The sequence below is a fragment of the Pongo abelii genome, chromosome 18 (genome assembly GCF_028885655.2).
Source record: "Pongo abelii isolate AG06213 chromosome 18, NHGRI_mPonAbe1-v2.0_pri, whole genome shotgun sequence".
Taxonomy (NCBI): domain Eukaryota; kingdom Metazoa; phylum Chordata; class Mammalia; order Primates; family Hominidae; genus Pongo; species Pongo abelii.
The window spans coordinates 22,304,413-22,323,928 of record NC_072003.2 but is presented as its reverse complement, the minus strand read 5'-3'; the positions used below and the strand labels follow the sequence as shown (position 1 = coordinate 22,323,928).

General features: G+C 42.3%; 1 protein-coding gene across 12 annotated transcripts in view; it reads right to left on the bottom strand.

Moving 5' to 3' along the window:
* The window catches only part of IQCK (IQ motif containing K), a 139,729-nt gene that overhangs the window by 6,193 nt on the left and 114,020 nt on the right, over positions 1-19,516 (bottom strand). For 6 of the 12 annotated variants that reach the window (XR_010137839.1, XM_054534819.2, XM_054534816.2 and 3 more), the window contains one exon: positions 19,433-19,508. The exons of the other annotated variants lie outside the window; for them this stretch is intronic. Coding sequence is in view for 5 of the 6 variants with exons in the window: in XM_054534819.2 (XP_054390794.1) it covers positions 19,433-19,508 (76 nt within the window). In the remaining variant the exon portion in view is untranslated. The remainder of the gene's footprint in view (positions 1-19,432; positions 19,509-19,516) is intronic. 12 annotated transcript variants of the gene reach the window in all.

Here is a 19,516-nt window from a genome sequence, read left to right as displayed (position 1 = left end):
AAAAGGATGACCTGGGGTGAAAATATAGATTCCTGGGCCCCACCCCAGGCCTTTAGAAACAGAATCTCCAGGAGTGAGGCCTGGGAATCAGTATCCCCCTCCACCTCAGTGCTGTGGGTGGGCGTTTTGATCTGGCAAGTTTGGGAAAGAGGGCAGATTTGGGCAAGTTTGGGAAACAGTGCGTTTCCTGAGGGCCTGAGTCAACTGTGAGCCAGGGTTGAGAATGGCACCTGCCTCCTAAGGGCGCTGAGAGAAGCAAAAGAGGCAAGCCGTGCGAAATGCAAAGTGCTCAGCACTGGTTCTGACCCAGAGTTAGGCACTCGATAAATATCAGCTATTATTATTCGCGTTTTTATTGAGACCAGGTCTCGCTCTGTTACCCAGGCTGGAAAGCAGTGGTGCAAATCAGGGCTCACTGCAGTCTCAACCTCCTGGGCTCAAATGGTCCTTCCACTTCAGCCTCCTAAGTATTAATAGCTGGGACCACACACATGCACCACCATGCCTAGCTAATTTATTTTTATTTTGGGTTGAGATAGGGTCTTGCTATGTTGCCCAGCCTAGTCTCTAACTCCTGGGCCCAAGCAGTCCTCCTGCCTCAGCCTCCTAAGATGATAGGTTCACAGGTGTGAGCCACAGCACCCAGCCAGCTATTATTATTCTTAGGGCATATTCTTTGCCCTCAAATAGGTCACAGTATAGAAGGTGAGGCAGAAAAAATCAACAGAAAATTGTAAGAACCTGGAGATGCTCACATACTGCGGGGAGAACTTGCTTCAATAGATGATCACTGCCACACAGCTATGGACCATAACCGTGCTGGGGCCTGGGGTTACAAGGAGGAGACTGGCTCACACTCCCAAATCAGCAATATCTATGAGAAACCTTAAAATGTTCATCTTTTACTCAATTAGCTCCCGATTTCTAGGATTCCAGGTAAATAATAAAAGCAAACACTTCTATGGTACTTATGAAGCCCTTGACACATACGAAGTCATAGTGAGCTAAGTGCTATTATTTTCCCCAGTTTTACAGGTAGGGAGACTGAAGCAGAGACAGGTCATGTAACTTGCTCAAGGTTACGCTGTGAGCTGTCTGGCTGCTGCTGCTCTTAAAACTCTACAGAGTCAAGATCTCACAACTGCCTCCCACCAGGACAGTAATAATATCTCTGATTAAAGAAGCAACAATGATGTTATGCAGACAAAGGTGTTCACTTCCGCATCCTCTACCACATAAACAGTTTCAGAACAACCTAAATGCCCAACAGTCAGGGAATGATTAAGTATCTGATAACCTATAACCTTGATGTGATGTAATATAATGAAGCCATAAAAACATGATGTTTTGGCAAAGTGTAAAAACAGGGAGAAATGTCAGTGGGAAAATACAGTGCGGCACATTTCCTATAAATTTCCATTATGCAAATTTGAAATTGTTCAATACTAAGTTAATCGTGTCTCCAAGGAGTACAAGGATGGCACAAGGGCATGGAGGCTTCTGTCTGTTAGAGGTGGAAGCCAAGCGTGATGATGTCTCTAAAACTAAGATGTAAACCGGGCTTCTTCATTTAATCATCCCTGCCTTCCTTTCTTTTCTTTCTTTCCTTCTTTTTCTTTTCTGTCTTTTTTTTTTTTTTTCAGAGACAGGGTGTCACTCTGTTGCCCAGGCTGAAGTACATGGTGCAATCACAGCTCACTGCAGCCTTGACCTCCTGGGCTCAAGTGATCCTCCTGCCTCAGCCTCCCAAGTGGCTGGGACTACAGCTGTGCACGACCATGCCCAGATTTTTTTTTACTTTTTGTAGAGATGGGGTCTCACTATGTTGTCCAGGCTGGTCTCAAACTGCTGGGCTCAAGCGATCCTACTGTCTTGGCCTCCCAAAGTGCTGAGATTACAGGTATGAGCCACCGCACCCAGCCCCTGCCTTTCTAAAGAAAAAAAAAAGTTTACTTTTTAAAATTTTTATTTTTTTAGAACAAGTGACTCCTATTCCACATTCATTCTTGGGTGAGATTTTCATAATACACCACTTAAATGTAACTGCCCTGTAGAAAATTACATTCATTACCTCCAAAATTACATCTATTGCTCAACTAAGTTATAACCCAGCATCTCAAATACATTAAAAAAAAAAAACAAAAAAACCTGAACATAGATGTAATGATTGAAAGGAAACTGCTGAATTTTTGTTTTCCTGAATGTTCTACAGTATACCTGTATTGCTATACAACTGGGGGAAACTTTATAAAAGAATCACCAGAAAATACACCAGACAAAAGAAAAAGACCCTCAGGGTAATCAACACCTAAACAGTATTGCTGCAATTAGAGCCCAAAGACGGGAGAAAGGCAGGAAGGATGAGAAATGGTGTCAAGTAGCCAATCAGAAGCTGCAGGGGAAACTCCCTGATCATCAGATAAAGGGTGGGGTGACAGTGACAAGAGATCCACCCACAAGTGGAGTGGCCTTAGTAGGGGTGACCATTCACAGAAATAATTATGAAATGTTTGCTAGGAAAAGTTTCTGATTAGCAAATTTCTAGGAAAATAATGTTTCCTCCTCAATTTGCTTGCTAACAAAAGGGTACACTTTGGCATCAAGCAGATGCAGTATTCAAATCCTGGCTCTGCCACTTAATAGCTGGATGATACCCCACCTCTGCCCCCAGCCTCAATTTCCTCATTTGAGCTATAGGTATAATAATCTCCACCTCACAGAGTCCTTATGAAGATTAAAGATGATCCATTCAAAGTGCCTGGTACACTGTACCAGTGGTACTGGTGGCACATGAAGAAGGTACTCAAGAAATGTGGCTTCCTTTCCTCCCAGGTGGACTGCAGGAATATAAGCTGAATTGCTGCTAAGTAGTTCATTTAGCATCTTTTAAAATTCATAAGATGTCACTCATCTGAACAATTACTTATCTTTGCAAACTCAGGTATCAAACATAGCCAAGAACTTGAAAGTAAACAGAAGAAGCCAATGTGGATGTTCCAGAATGTATTCCCCAAACTCACAGCATGGGTGCTCATTCTTTAAACATCATTCTGGCAAGTTGACCTATCAGATATCCCAACAGCAGAAAGGAATTTAGGAATGAAATACGGTCCCAATGGCTGATAAGCACATGAAAAGGTGTGCAACGTCATTAGTCATTAAGGAAATTAAAGCCATGATGAGACAGCCACCACACGCCCACCAGAATGGTTAAAATGAAAAAGACTCATCGCACTCATTGTTAGTAAAGATGCAGACTGCTTGTGCATCACTGATGGGGATGTAAAATGGTACAGCCACTTTGGAAAATGAGGTGGAAATATCTTAGAATTAAACATATGTATGCCCTATAACCCAGCAACTCCAAATCCACAGCTGAAGTGAGTATTTACATCTGCCAAAAAACAGATCCAGGAGTGTTCAAAGCAGCAGCATTGGGCCAGGTGTGGTAGCACATGCCTATAATCCCAGCATTTTGGGAGGCCAAGGCTGGAGGATGGCTCGAGCCCAGGAGTTCAAGGCTGCAGTGAGCTATTATTGCACCACTGCACTCCAGCTTGGGCAACACAGTGAGACCCTATCTCTAAAAATAATAATAAAATCAACAAAGTAGCAGCATTTTTCTTAATAGCCAAAAAGTGGATATAACCCAATAATCCATTAAAAAGTGACTGGATTCACAACTTGTGACAACAATCATACAAAGGAATGCTACAACAGCAACACAGCAATACAAGATCAACAGAGTGCTACCCTCAACAATTTAGCTGCATCTCCCAGACATAATGTTCAGCAGAAGACACAGACACCAGACACAAAGGAGTTCATTCTGTGTTTTCCAGTTAGGCAGAGAAGAAGCAAAACTACTCTGTGGTGAAAGGAGTCAGAACAGAGTTTACCTCGAGGGAACGGGACACCGCGTGGGGCATGAGGGAGCTGGCTGGGGGCCGCCCATGTTCACTATCTGGATCCAGGTGGTGGTTGGGTTGGATTCATGCACAGAATTTCACGGAGCACTGCACTGTGACCAGTGTCCCCCACTGTATGTGAGTGCCACCTCAATCACAAAAAATTAAAATGGGAACAATGGGGAGGAAGAAAACAGACACAAAAATGTGCCCACCTTTTTAGTCAGATCCTCGAAGAGTCTTACATACCCGAGAGGGTCCCTATGAACAGTATCATAGAATCAATCAGGAAATTTGCACTAGCCAGATGCTGGACACTAGGCTCAGGGCTTTACATACCTTACTTATCTCATACAATTCTCCCAACCACTCTGGGAGGTAGATGCTATCCTCATTTCCATTTTATTGACTGAGAAATTGAGGCTCAGAGATACTAAGCAACGTGCCCAAGGTTACAGAGTTAAGTAAATGTCCACACCAAGATTCTGATCTTGGTATCTTTTGAGTCCAAAACCCATGGTCTTAACCATCATCTGACACCACCTTGGAGTAAGAATTGGTCCCTAAAATTAGAAAGGCAGGGGAGTGTATTATATATAACCGAGATTTTATTTTTCCATGAAGAGCAATACGTTATAGAAAATTTGAAGAATACAGGAAAAAAAGAAAAAAAAATCTATGCCCCTCCCCCACCCCCCCAAATAGAAGAACAAATTGTGGAAGATTCCTTTCTACAAAGAAATACATGTTGACATTCAGGGCGTAAATGTCAGTAGCCTGGTAAATTTACCTCCATTTCTTGACAATACCAGATGCTGTGTTGCATTGTTTTTGGGAAAATTAAGCCAACTTGGAAGCCACAAGGCATTCCGGGAGAACGTGACAGCCTTGAATGTGCAGTAATTGCGGCATTCTGTTGTTGACTTCCAAACAGTTACTAAAGTTAATCCAGAGCAAAGTCTCCTTGAAGGCAGTATTTTAAATGGAAACATTTGGCGTGGGAGTGGCAACACTGGTTATATTGAGACAGAACCATGGGATTATCAAGGTTTGACCCCGTAAAGGGTCTTGATTCCTGGAAAATGAGAGATTCAATAAAAGGCTTGTTTTCAATAGGTGAAAACTGAGGTGTTGACAGGGGAAGGAAGCCACCAAATCAAACCTAGCAATGGGGCCATCCAAGCACAGCTTAGCTGCTTAGGGCACACCACTTGGGAGAAGGCAGCTCCGGCTTTGAATCCTACCACCATTTACCAACTGGGTGGCCTGAACAAGTCTCTCAATCTCTTGGAAGCCTCAGCTCTCTCATCCATAAAAGGAGGATAGGAAGACTTTCCTTTTGGTAGAATTCAAGGATGAAATGAAATGGTACATATTGTATGGCACATAATAAATATTCAGTAAAATTATTATTATTTTTTGAAATGGGGTCTCACTCTATTGCCCAGGCTAGAGTGCAGTGATGTGATCTCAGCTCACTGCAGCTTCTGCCTCCTGGGCTCAGGTGATCCCCCCACCTCAGCCTCCCAAGTAACTGGGACCACAGGCGTGCACCACCACGCCTAGCTAATTTTTTGTGTCCTTGGTAGAGATGGGGTTTCACCATGTTGCTTAGGCTGGTCTTGAACTCCTGAGCTCAAGCGATCCGCCCGCCTCAGCCTCCCAAACTGCTGGGATTACAGGCATGAGCCACCGTGCCCAGCTATAAAATTATTTTTTATCACACAAGTAATGCAGTTACTGCAGAAAAACTGGAAAATATAATACTTTAAAACAAATATTTAAGCAGGTTTTCTTTAAATCATTGAGTAAGCCTTAGTTTATGTGTTATTCATATGTATTTATAGATCTATTCGTATTTTCTTTCTATATCTCAATTTACAAGGGTAACTCCATTTTGCAATTAGCTGAATTACATTAAGATTGGAGTTTTAGTGCTGCAGTTTAAACAGCCACCATCTGGTTGTCCTTCGAAATTCTGTGTCTTCAAAAGCCGAGTGAGTCATGGGTGTGAATGAACACAGACAAACCCTGTCAGCCGTGTCTTATGACTTTTTTATTTATCACTGCATTCTCAGCTGCCGCTGCCCAAAGTGAACCTTTAGAAATATCCCAGGCATTCTGAATGAGTTTAGGGTATAAACTGTTAGCCAGTTCAGACTGGCAGAAGCTCTGTATATTACATGCTGCCTTTAAGAACAACAGAGACAAACCCTCCAGTTTATTTTTAAACAGCTCCTCTACAAGGCTAACAAATTAATAAACAATTGAGAAATTATTTCAATCTGTACTTAGGGATTGCGAGACAAGATTCACTCATCTTGATGGCTGACTCAGAACCCAGGGCAGATAGGGCTAACGTCAAGAAACTTCAAGGAATAGAAACTAAACTGACAGGGCGTGGTGGCTCACACTTGTAATCCCAGCACTTTGGGAGGCCGACGCGAGCTGATCTCTTGAGCCCAGGAGTTCGAGACCAGCCTGGGCAATGTGGCAAAACCTCTACAAAAACTACAAAAATTCGTCGGGCATGGTGACATGTGCCTGTAGTCCCAGCTACTAGGGAGGCTGGGGTGGGAGGATCACTTTAGCCCAGTAGGCAGCAGTTGCAGTGAGCCAAGATTGTGCCACTGTGCTATAATCTGGGAGACACAGCAAGACCCTGTCTCAAAAACAAAACAAAACAAAACAAAACAAAAAACTTCCCATCCCCTTTCTTCATGTTTGGTAAGGTGTTTGTTGTTGTTGTTGTTTTTACCAAACATGAAGAAAGAGGATGGGAATTAACATCCTTTGAGTTTCAACTGGTGTTCTTTCTAACAGGAAGCCCCCTGGTCCACTGATAAGAAAATGTGAACGTTTTCAACCACTTACTACAATGAGAAATACATTTATCTACAAACAAAGCTACATTTTTAGAAAAGGTCACTGATCTCATCTTTGTCATTTTTACCCCATAAATGTCTCCTAAATCTGTCCACTTTTGTCAGTTCTTACTGCCACTGTGTCATCCGACCCATCTCCAACCTGCCCCATCCTCATCTTTCCTATAAAGCCCTCCTGATGCTGTGTGGCCCAGATGAAATTGGGTTCAACTCTGAAGTCTTCAACAAGGCCGGCCAGACAGTGGCTCACATCTGTAATCCCAGCACTTTGGGAGGCCAAGGCGGGCTGATCACCTAAGGTCAGGAGTTCGAGACCAGCCTGGCCAACATAGTGAAACCCTGTCACTACTAAAAATACAAAAATTAGCCAGGCGTGGTGGCGGGTGCCTGTAATCCCAGCTACTTGGGAGGCTGAAGTGGGAGAATCCCTGGAGCCCGGGAGGTGGAGCTTGCAGTGAGCCGAGGTCATGCCACTGCACTCCAGCCTGGGTGACAGAGCTAGACCCTGTCTCACAAAAAAAAAAAAAAAAAAAAAGAGCAAGCATATGAGTACACAAAACCTTGTACATGAATAGTCATAGCAGCATTATTCATAATAGCCAAAAAGTGGAAACAATTCAAATGCCCATCAATTGATTAATGGATAAGTGAGATGTGATACCTTCATACAATGGAATATTACTCAGCCATGCTACACAGTAAGTTATGTCCCTCAGAATTCATATGATGAAGCCTTAACTCCCACCATCTAACTGTATTGGAGATAGGACCTTTAAGGAGATGATTAAGGTTAAGGGTAGATACCTGATCTGGCAGAACTGGTACCCTTACAAGAAGAAGAAGAGACACCAGAGAGCTCCCTCTCCCATGTGATGACCCAGCAAGAAGGTGGCTGTCTGCAAGTCGGGAAGAGAGCCCTCACTAGAACCTGACCATGCTGGTTCCTTGATCTCAGACTTACAGTCTCCAGAACTGTGAGAGAACAAATGTCTGTTGTTTAAACTGTCAAGCCTGTGGTATTTTATTATGGTGGCCTAAGCTGACTAATACAAGCCGTAAAAAGGAGTAAAGTACTGACACATGCTACAACATGGATAAACTTTGCAAACATTGTGCTAAGTGAAAGAAGTCAGTCACAAAGGATTACATATTGAATGATTCCACTTATATGAACTGTCCAGACCAGGCAAATCCATAAAGAGACAGAGTAGATTAGTGGTTGTCTGGGGCTGGGAGGAATGGAAGTCTTGGGAGATAATGGCTAAAGGGTGTAGGTTTCTTTTAGGGGTGATGAAAATGTGCTAAAATTCATTTAGTGATGGTTGCAAATTCTGTGACATCTGTAGTATCTGTAATATACTAAAAGCCATTGAGTTGTACACTTTGAATTGCATGATATATGAATTATATCTCAATAAAACTTTTAAAAAAAGAAAGATGACATTTCAATAATGGTCATCTCTAGGCGGTGAGACAGAATCATCCACTTTTTTGTTTAGTTTTCTACAAAGAGCAAGTATTACTTCTACAATCAGTTAAGAAGAAAGTTATTTTTAACAATTCTGTTAAAACAAATGCCAGCCCTCTTCTCCTTGTCAACAAAGCTGACAAAACTTACACCTTTGCAAGAGTCAGATATGCTCTAATGACAATTCCCCCTGGGCCAGGCTTCCCAGTGTTTAATGTTCTTCCCCATACATTATCTCATCTGAGGTTCACAACCTGTCTGTGTTATAAGCAAGGAAAACAACTGTTTTCCTCCTGAATGTACTTACATCCTGCTTCCTTCCTTAAAGGATTTGAGATAATTTATAATAAAAGATGGTAAATCAAAATGGAAAAAGAAAACCAAGCGTGAAGAGAAATGGAGAATTTAGATATACTAACTATACCATTTAAGAAGTTGCTATAAATGAGTTTCACATTGAACTCTGAGCATCCTGGCCAACAAGGCAAAAAGGGAAAGTCGGAGAAGAAGCAAACCACTTTCAAGAGAACCAACATTTTTCCTGGCACCATTTGCTGGATGACATTTCACATATGGATTTATTTTTGAAAAGGATTTAATGGATTTTGACCCAAAGAAAAAATTTTACAGAAGATGTTAAAGTACATTAATATGGTTATTTCCCAAAGGTACCTTGGTTTGTAAGCCAAAGACACACCACCTTGGCAAATTCAGGGAAAATCTAAAACCATGGGAACCAAATTTATAATCTAACTTAGTGGTTTTCATATTTTTAAACTGCCACCTTCAATTTAAAAAATATGTTTTACATTATTTTTACTATGCACAAACACATCTCAAACAAGTATTTCTCCAAAAAGTATTTCCCTTACAATAAGCAAAGCATGTTGATATTTTCTCTATATTGTACTTCATTTTTCAAGATGTTTGTGGCAACCCACTAACTGATTTCACCACTCAGTGGGAAAAGACACTGCTCTAAAATGATTCAAACATGATATGGGGCCGGGTGTGGTGGTTCACACCTGTAATCCCAGCATTTTGGGATACCGAGGTGGGCGGATCACCTGAGGTCAGGAGTTCAAGACCAGCCTGGCCAACATGGTGAAACCCCGTCTCTACTAAAAATACAAAAATGGGCTGGGCATGGTAGTGGGTGCCTGTAATCCCAGCTACTCAGGAGGCTGAGGCAGGAGAATTGCCTGAACACAGGATGTGGAGGTTGCAATGAGCTGAGATCGCACCACTGTACTCCAGCTTGGGTGACAAGAACAAAACTGCATCTCAAAAAAAAAAAAAAAAAAAAAAAGATGCTTACAATGGTAGACACTGATCATTATCGAGCACCTAATGTTTATGAGGCATTGGACTAAGCATATTCATTACAAGCATTATCTCATTTCGGAATCCAGAGTGAGGGGGATACTTTTATTTCCATTCTACAGGTGAAAAAACTGAAAGCTAGAAGAGTTAAGTAACTTGTTTAAGGTCACATAGCCAGTAAGAATTTGTAGGTGAAATTAGCTCAAGTTGTTGTTGTTGTTTTAACACAAATAAACTTGTCTCTCAGTTGGGCTTTCAGGGAGAGTGTTAATTTCATTCTGCATCTAAAAGATGAGCAATCAGGAAGGTTAAGTGCCTTCCTCAAGGACACACAGCTAGGAAGTTTCCAGCCAGGGTTCCAATGCAGGTCTTGGGACTCTAAGCCTAGGACTCTTTCTACTATTATTAGCTGCTCATCGTGAACAGCTTCAAATGTCACTTTGAAACCTCTTAAGTGACAAGTCTCTGGATGCCACGAGAAGAAAATAGGGCAATTCCAATGCACGTGGCAACAGTAGGGCTCATGCAAAAGATTCCTTAGTCTCCCCCATCTCCCTCCTACTCAGATCTGGCAAAGTAAGGCATTTTTGAAAAGTTTTCGTAGCCACCAAGGTATTACCAGTGACAGTGAGGTGGGTACCTTTTTTAGATCTCTTGGTACTATTCTGTGTTTTTCATAATGAGAATGTATTGCTTTGATATGGGGACAGGTTTTAAATTATTTTTAAAAAGATAATTTAAAAGAGATAATGAGAGTTGAATCTGAAAACTGGCAAGACGCTTTAGCTGTTCAGATCCTAAATTTAGATCTTAAGGGTGAACACCATGTGTCAACAGCCTTGGACTGGTGCTCACAGAGAGAAGCAGGGACAATTTGGTGGGCAGGATCATTACTCTTTGAAACAGGCTCACAGGCATAAAGAAGCCTGTGCTTCATGCCCTTGGCAATGCAACCAGAAGTCCTAATGGACTTTGTAGGAAACTGAACACCAACAGATTTCTCTCAAGCATTTGAACTCCATAAATAACATCTGTGCATTGCAGCCTAATGAGGAGAGAGAGAGGGAGGACTCTGGAGTCAAGCTGCTTGGTTCTGCTACATTTTTGCTGTGTGGCCCCAGATATATTGTTTGACCTCTCTCTGCCTCAGTTTCTTCATCTATAAAATGGAGACCACAGCAGTAACTACTTCAAAGGTGTAAAGAATAATTGAGCTGCTACTAGTAAAGTGCTTGGGAAAATTCTTGCCTCATAGTAAGTGAACAATGAATGTAAACAAACACTCCTTTTTATTATTTTTAGAAATTATGGATAATCGAAAAAGAAAAATAATCACTTGCATTTCTGTTTAGAAAAAAAGGCAAAAATCAATCAACTCATCAATCGCCTGCATTACAACCACCCAGAGATAATCACTACTAGCATCTGGGGATTATATTTTAATGGACTTTTTGTCTTTCTTTCTTTCTTTATTATTATTTTTTGAAACGGAGTCTTGCTCTGTCACCCAGGCTGGAGTGCAATGGCGCGATCTTGGCTCACTGCAACCTCCACCTCCCGGGTTCAAGCGATTCTCCTGCTTCAGCCTTCTGAGTAGCTGAGATTACAGGTGCCTGCCACCATGCCCAGCTAATTTTTGTATTTTTAGTAGAGACAGGGTTTCACCATGTTGCCCAGGCTGGTCTTGAACTCCTGATCTCAGGTGATCCACCAGCCTTGGCCTCCCAAAGTGCTGAGATTACAGGAGGTCTTTATCCATTTATATATTATATGTAAGCATATAGCTTCCCTTAATTTTTTTTTTTTTTTTTGGAAACAGTTCTGTTTGCTTTATTTTTCTTTTTTTGGAGACAGGGTCTTGCTCTGTCTCCCAGGCTGGAGTGCAGTGGCACAACCATAGCTCACTGCAGCCTCAACCTCCTGAGCTTTAAGAGGTCCTCCTGCTTCAGCCTCCTGAGCAGCTGGGTCTACAGGCATGCACCACTCTACCCAGTTATTTATTTTTTATTTTTTTAGTGGATACAGGGTCTCTTAACATTGCCCAGGCTAGTCGCGAACTCTTCAAGTGGTCCTCCAAACTTGGCCTCCCAAAATGCTGGGATTACAGGTGTGAGCCACTGTGTCCAGCCTCAGTTCTGTTTACTTGCCCATAGAGTGTTTGGCAAGCTGGCTGATCTGGGAAGGAGGTTATGTAACACAGATCCATTCATTCAACCAACAAGTATTCCTTGACTGTCTACCATGTGCTGGGCACTCTTCTAGATGCTGAGGATAGAGCAGTGAACAAAATAGGAAAGAAAGGTCCCTGCTGTCAGAGAACTTACATTCTAGTGCAGTCACATAGACAATAAACAAAATAAATTATTAAAATCCTGGGTGATTGGCCGGGTGTGGTGGCTCACACCTGTAATCCCAGCACTTTGGGAAGCCGAGGAGGGTGGATCACTTGTGATCAGGAGTTCGAGACCAGCCTGGCCAACATAGTAAAACCTCATTGCTATTAAAAATACAAAAATTAGCCGGGTGTGGTGGTGCGCGCCTGTAATCCCAGCTACTCGGGAGGCTGAGGCAGGAGGAACCCTTGAACCCCGGAGGCAGAGGTTGCAGTGAGCCAAGATCATGCCATTGCACTCCATCCTGAATGACAGAGTGAGACCCTATCTCCAAAATAAATAAATTAATTAATTAATTTTCTCAGTTCTGCCACTTCAAAGCTGTGTGACCAAAGGTGAATGATTTAACCTCTGAGACACAGTTTCCTCCTCTGAAAGACAGGGGCAATAATAGCTTCCTTTTTTTTTTTTTTTTTTGCTATCGAGTCTCACTCTGTGGCCCAGGCTGGAGTGCAGTGGTGTGATCTTGCCTCACTGCAACCTCCGCCTCCTAGGTTCGAGCAATTCTGCAGCCCCAGCCTCCCAAGTAGCTGGGATTACAGGCGCCCGCCATCACGCCTGGCTAATTATTGTATTTTTAGTAGAGACAGGGTTTCACCATGTTGGCCAGGTTGGTCTCGAACTCCTAACGTCAAGTGATCTGCCCACCTTGGCCTCCCAAAGAGCTGGGATTACAGGCGTGAACCACTGTGCCCGGCTGGGCAATAATAATTTCTACTCATTCTGTTTGCTGTGAAGATTAGAAATAATATATGCAAAGTGCCTGGCATGTAGTTGGCACTCTAAATCAGAGCTGCTATGAGGATTGCGGATCTTTGCAGACACCCAGCGTTTGGCAGCCACAGGTAGGCGATGCTCTCCTGTAGGCCGGGCCACAGCTTGACAAGGCAGACAGAATTTCCCATTGCCCTCCCGGTTGGCTCCAACTTGCATTCAGAAAGAGTCATTCTGGGTGTGACAGGTTCAAATGTAGTGACAGGAGGAGCCTCCTTCCAGAATATGTGCTTCCTACCTTCTCAAACATGTGATCAAACTTCACAAAAATCTGCTTTAAACCTCTCTACTCTTTTCCTCCAAACTTTCCCAAATTGCCAAATACCGAATTCATGCCTCCCTCTTCTCTGCCTCACTCTCTAAACTTCCGGATTTACTCTCTGCCTCCCGCAGTGATCCCACCTCGCTTTCCCCAACAAAAGCCCAGTAGTGAGCAGAACGTTCACCACCTATTGTTCTTGCCTTCAACGTTGAGACCAAACTCCCAAACCCGGCAACAGCCACCAAAACAGCAGCAACAGGTTTTCAAGGTTTAGATTCGCCCAGGCAGCAGGCCTCTTGCCTAGGAGGCAGGAGATTCTACAGCAAACACCTATGGGATATTCTGTTTTGCTGTTATAGAGGTTTCCTGATTCAACCATTCAATTTTTCAAAGCAGAAAGCAAGGTCCATGTAGCTGGTAAATTGTAGAGTCGAACAGGAACTCAGATCCCCTGAATTTTAGACCAAATGAAACTGCATTAGTGAGAAGAGCCTCGCAAAGGAAGATTTTGAATCCAAAGCTATTACTGGGATCTTGTAGCTAATCCATAGTATTAGGGCTTTGCTGATGTGGTTACAACACATTCTCTACTAAGAATAAACCCATGTAATCACTTTTTCTGGCCTCTAGCCTGACACAGCTTATAAATTTCCCCCAGGAGATTCTAATCTGCAGCCAGCATTGAGAACCACTGCTGTACAGAAATTACCTGGAATACAAACTTTATTTTTGCTGACAGCTTTAAAAATATTACTAAAACCAGCCACCAGTTATTGACCATTCACTTTGTGCCAGAGATCTGTTTAATTCCATACATGGCTGTTTTACTTAATCCTCACAGTAGCCCTTTGTGACAGATCCTAATTGTCCCCACACAACAGAGGAGAAAACAGCTTGGAGAGGATTAACAACTTGCCCAGGAACCATCCTGATGGTAAAAGGCAGGAGCTCGGTTCTGTCATACCCTCCAAAGCCAATATTTTTATTTTTATTTTTATTTTTTTGAGACAGGGTCTTACTCTGTTGCCCAGGCTGGAGTACAGCAGCGTGATCATGGCTTTCTGAAGCCTCGACCTCCCAAGACCAAGAGATCCTCCTGCCTCAGCCTCCCAAGTAGCTGGGACCACACGCACAGACCACCATACCCAGCTAGTTTTCATATTTTTTGTAGAGACAGTCTCCCTATGTTGCCCTGGCTGGTCTCGAACTCCTGGGCTCTCGAGTGATCCTCCCATCTTGGCCTCCCAAAGTGTTGGTATTACAGGCATGAGCAACTGCACCTGGCTGCCAATATTCTTAACAATATATATTAACCATATGTTGAATGCTTTGCTTAATTAATAATAATTATCATTTATTGATCACTTATTATGGGCCAGGCACTATTCCAGTTCATTTAATCCTCACAAAAACTCTATGGCTTGGTTACTAGTATTAGTATTGCCATTGTATTGCCAGACAAACTGAGTCACAGAGAGGTTAAGTAACCTGCTTGAGGTTGCACAGTGAGAAATGGGAAACTTAGCCCAATCTGGTCATGAGCCGTCTAGGGGTTTGTAGATTTATCTATATCCTTCAAAAGCATTCTGCATCGGCTGGGCACAGTGGCTCACGCCTGTAATCCCAGCACTTTGGGAGGCCAGGGCGGGCGGATCACAAGGTCAAGAGATCAAGAGCATCCTGGCCAACATGGTGAAACCCCGTCTCTACTAAAAATACAAAAATTAGCCAGGCATGGTGGCGTGCGCCTGTAGTCCCAGCTACTCGGGAGGCTGAGGCAGGAGAATCACTCGAACCCGGGAGGCGGAGGTTGCAGTGAGCCGAGATCACATCAGAGGTGAAGCTCATGAAGTTGGAAGTGGTCATTCACATAAACTTAAATATAGGATCTTGAACTTTTAGGACAAATCATCAAGAAAGGAAATCATCTTTTATTTTTTAATCTCAGAACAGTAGGGATCTTCAGGCATTTCAGTAGGAGGCTTGTGTCATGTCATAGCTGTGCAGACTTTTGCAAATTTTAAATGAAAAGATGTGTAAAAGTTGATGTCATCCAAACATCCCCAGACACTGGTGAGTCCTAAAAATAGAACTGATGAAGGCAGTGCCAAGGCATGAAGTCACTAGATGTCTCTTAATCAAATTATTTATTTTGCAGGTTAAAATGGAGAAGGAACTAAGTTTTGAGGAACTATGAAAGAAAAAAATGAAAATGACACCTTAGATTTACAGATATATTTCTTCTGAAGGAGCCCTGGTCCTATCAAAACAATGACCTCATTTAGAATTATTACTGAGGCATAAGAATTCTCATTTTACAAGTAGAGAAAATGTAGCACAAAGATGACATCACCCATCAAAAGTCCCACAGTGGGTTGGTAGCATTAAGTATAAATTAATATAACATTTTTGGATGACAGTATTGTGATCACTGTCTAAATTTAATATGTGCGTGTCCTTTGACCCAGCAATTCCACTTCTAGGAATTTATGCTATAGAGATACTTCTACAAGGCTGGGCATGGTGGCTCACGCCTGTAATTCCTGCACTTTAAGAGGCCGAGGTGGGTGGATCACCTGAGGTCAGGAGTTCGAGACCAGCCTGGCCAACATGGTGAAACCCCGTCTCTACTAAAAATACAAAAATTAACCGGGTGTGGTGCACTCGCTTATAATTCCAGCTACTCAAGAGGCTGAGGCAGGAGAATCGCTTAAACCCGGGAGGCGGATGTTGCAGTGACCCAAGACTGTGCCATTGCACTTCAGTCTGGGCGACAGAGTGAGACTCTGTCTCAAAAAAAAAAAAAAAAAGAAAAGAAAAAGAAATACTTCTACAAGTAAGCTAGAATATAGCTACAACAATGCTTATGGAGCATTGTTCATAATACAAGCCAACTATCCATTCATAGGAATCGGTTTTACGAAAGTATGGTACAGTGCTATCATTTTTATGGAGCCACTAAAAATAATGGGATAGATCTGTGTGTGCTGGCATGAAGCAGATGGCAATGATATATTGCCAAGTGAAGAAAAAACAAGCAAGTTACAGTACAGCATATATAATATGGTTACATGTTTATAAATATATATACATTTACTTTTTAAATTTTTTTGAGACAGAGTCTTGCTCTGTCACCCAGGCTAGAGTGCAGTAGTGTGATCTCGGCTCACTGCAACCTCCACCTCCTGGTTCACACAATTCTCATGCCTCAGCCTTCCGAGTAGCTGGGACTACAGGCATGTGCCACCACGCCCGGCTAATTTTTTTGTATTTTTAGTAGAGACGGGGTTTCACCATGTTGGCCAGGCTGGTCTCAAACTCCCAGCCTCAAGTGATCCGCCTGCCTTGGCCTCCCAAAGTGCTGGAGCTATAGGCGTGAGCCACCGCACCTGGCCTATATGTGTATGTTGATAGATGAATGGGAAAACTATGGGCTGATATACTCAACAGTGATTGTCTTTGGAAAATACATCACTAAAACTTGACCTTTTTTGTTAGATGATAGACTGTTGGTCACAAAGGTTCTCAACTAATGCTAGAACCCACTTCCTGAGCCACAGGCTAGAGTGTTCCCCATACCCAGGTTCCCTCTCTGGTGGCCAAACCCTTCTCTGCTCCTCAAATGTAGATGGACAGAGGATTTGGAAAGAGGGAGAAAAGAATATTCTTATCCTTATTCACTTAACCCTGGTTTCTTGCTTTAGTGAAAATATCTCCCCAAAACACTCATGTAGATCCTGCAGCCTTTGAATGGGGCTCTCAGCCTCCTCTACTGCCAATCTTCCCCTATACTAGTGGTCTGTGGTCACTCCAGTGTCAGGGTGCAGGCTGGGAGGCAGAGCCAGACACTGCCTGCTGTCCAGCCTGTGGGTCCTTAGTTACCATGCTGGGAAGCTTTGCACTGGACCACTGTGGTCTATTGGGCACTTGAGTTACAGAACAGCATGGCCTGGGATGGCCCTAGCCTCTTCGGCATCAGGTAGATCCGGGTTCAAATCCCTGGTCTCCGGCCTGACTGGCTGTGTGGACTTGTGCAAGCTGTGTATCCTCCCAGCCCCGGTTTCCTCATCTGTACGATGGAGATGATCTCACCTCTCTGAGATACCAGGTGTGAGGACTACATGGAAACATAAGATGCTTAGTGTAGTGTCTGGCACATAGTATAAGCTCCATCACTCGTAGCTACTCCTTAGTTGCAGACATCCTTCTCTGCTCTCAGCAATGCACAATTACACGGGCTTCCTAGCCCAATTACATGGGCTAGGAAGGAAAGAACTAAGTTTCAGCATATCTTATTTATTTATTTATTTATTTATTTATTTATTTATTTTGAGATGAGGTCTTGCTCATCACCCAGGCTGGAGTGCAGTGGTGCAGTCACCGCTCAGTGCAGCCTCTGGTTCCTAGGCTCAAGCAATCCTCCCACCTCAGCTTCCTGAGTAGCTGGGACTACAGGAGCGTGCTAGCACGCCTGGCTAATTTTATTTTTTGTAGAGACGGGGTCTCATTGTGTTGCCCAGGCTGGTGTCGAACTCCTAGGCTCAAGGAATTCTCCCATCTTGGCCTCCCAGAGTGCCGGGATTACAGCCGTGACCATAGCCTCCAGCATATCCTAAGGTCACAAGCAGGTGGGGTGGCTAAGATGAGGTGTTCATCTTAAGAATAGCCTTTACACCACAGGGAAATCCTAATCGCTAGGATTTGTCATTGTGGTCTAAATTAAAATTAGGGAAAAGAACTTTCTCTAGTCTCCACCCTCTACTCCGGGCTTTCATGTTTTCCCTCTAGAAGGAAACATTGCTCTAAGAAACTTACTATATTTGGGAATAAAATGGTGTTCAGTATGTTACAGTGTCCTCTTTATGAAAGAAAAATCAAGTCTCAGCTCCAGGAATGTGTGCTTCCAAGAAACTCACTTAATCTTGAGGACACAATAAACCATTAATGATCCTATTTCCTTTATTGTTGTGGCTTCCTAGAAGCTCAGAGCCATATTTCTATTCATTACAGGAATATTTTTGAGGTCATGATTCACATTGCATAATGTATTAGGGAAGCGCTGAGTATTTCCTGAACAAATGGTTTGTCTTTTTTCTTATGGACACTGTGAATTTATGTAATAGATTCTATTTCCATCTTTACCTTGGCATGTTTTCCTAAGAAACTTCTATGCTGGTCAAAGGGTACAAACTTTCAGTTATAAGATGAAGAAGTTCTGGGGATCTAATGTAAAGTATGGTAACTACAGTTAATAATACTGAATTGTTTATTTAAAAATTGGTAAGAGAGCAGATTTTAAGGGTTCTCACCACACACATACACACACACAAATCATAACTAAGGGTGATGGATGTGTTCATTAATTTGATCGTAGTAATCATTACACAGTATGTATAATACGGCTTGGCTCTGTGTCCCCACCCAAATTTCATCTCGAATTGTAATCTCCATGTGTGGAGGGAGGGATCTGGTGGGAGGTGATTGGATCATGGGGGAGGTTTCCCCCATACTGTTCTTATGAAAGTGAGTGAGTTCTCATGAGATCTGATGGTTTATGTTTGACAGTTCCCCCCTCACTCTCTCTCTCTCCTGCCACCATATAAGACGTGCCTTGCTTCCCTTTTGCCTTCTGCCATGATTTTAAGTTTCCTGAGACCTCCCAGCCATGCAGAACTATAAATCAATTAAACCTCTTTTCTTTATAAATTACCCAGTCCCAGCTATTCTTTATAGCAGTGTGAAAATGGACTAATACAGTGTACAAATATTAAATCATCATGTTGCACACTTTGAATATATATAATTTGTATTTGTCAGCCTAGGCCTTGAAGTTAAGTATTTTACTTACAGCACTGAGTGGCTTTATTTTTTTCCCTAATCTTAATTATTCCTTAATTACCACCTTTACCTAAAAATATCATATTGTGTGTATTTCCATAACTACTAAAAACCATTCTTGGAATGAAGTAGGAAATAAACAGTTAAGCAAACAAAAAGTAGACAATTCATTTCCTTTGACAGATCAATCTCTCCCTCCAAGTCTCTGCCTTTTCTTCAAAACATTAAGAAGTGATAGTTATTTAGAGATTATTTGTGCATATATAAAGAATATACACACAAACACATATATGATAAATTTATCTGATGATATATATGATGTATATATACACGTGTGCATATATATATATACACATATATGTAATTTAATCTGACGTTATGGGAACAATTTCTATGGTTTCTTTCTCCCTGCTCGTACTAGATTTCTAAATAAAATATGGATATTCAATTACAAAGCACATTTGAAAACAATTACTATGTGAGGCTAAAAATATGCTATTAATCGAGACATGGTATTTTTTACTACATCTCAAAAATGACTTGGGCATCTTATTTTAAACTACATTGGCTGAAATTCTTACCATACACGTTTTAAAATAATTCCTGCATCTGTCCTGATGGATAGAGACTTGAAGATAACTTCACACCGCTTCCGTCCTAGAAGA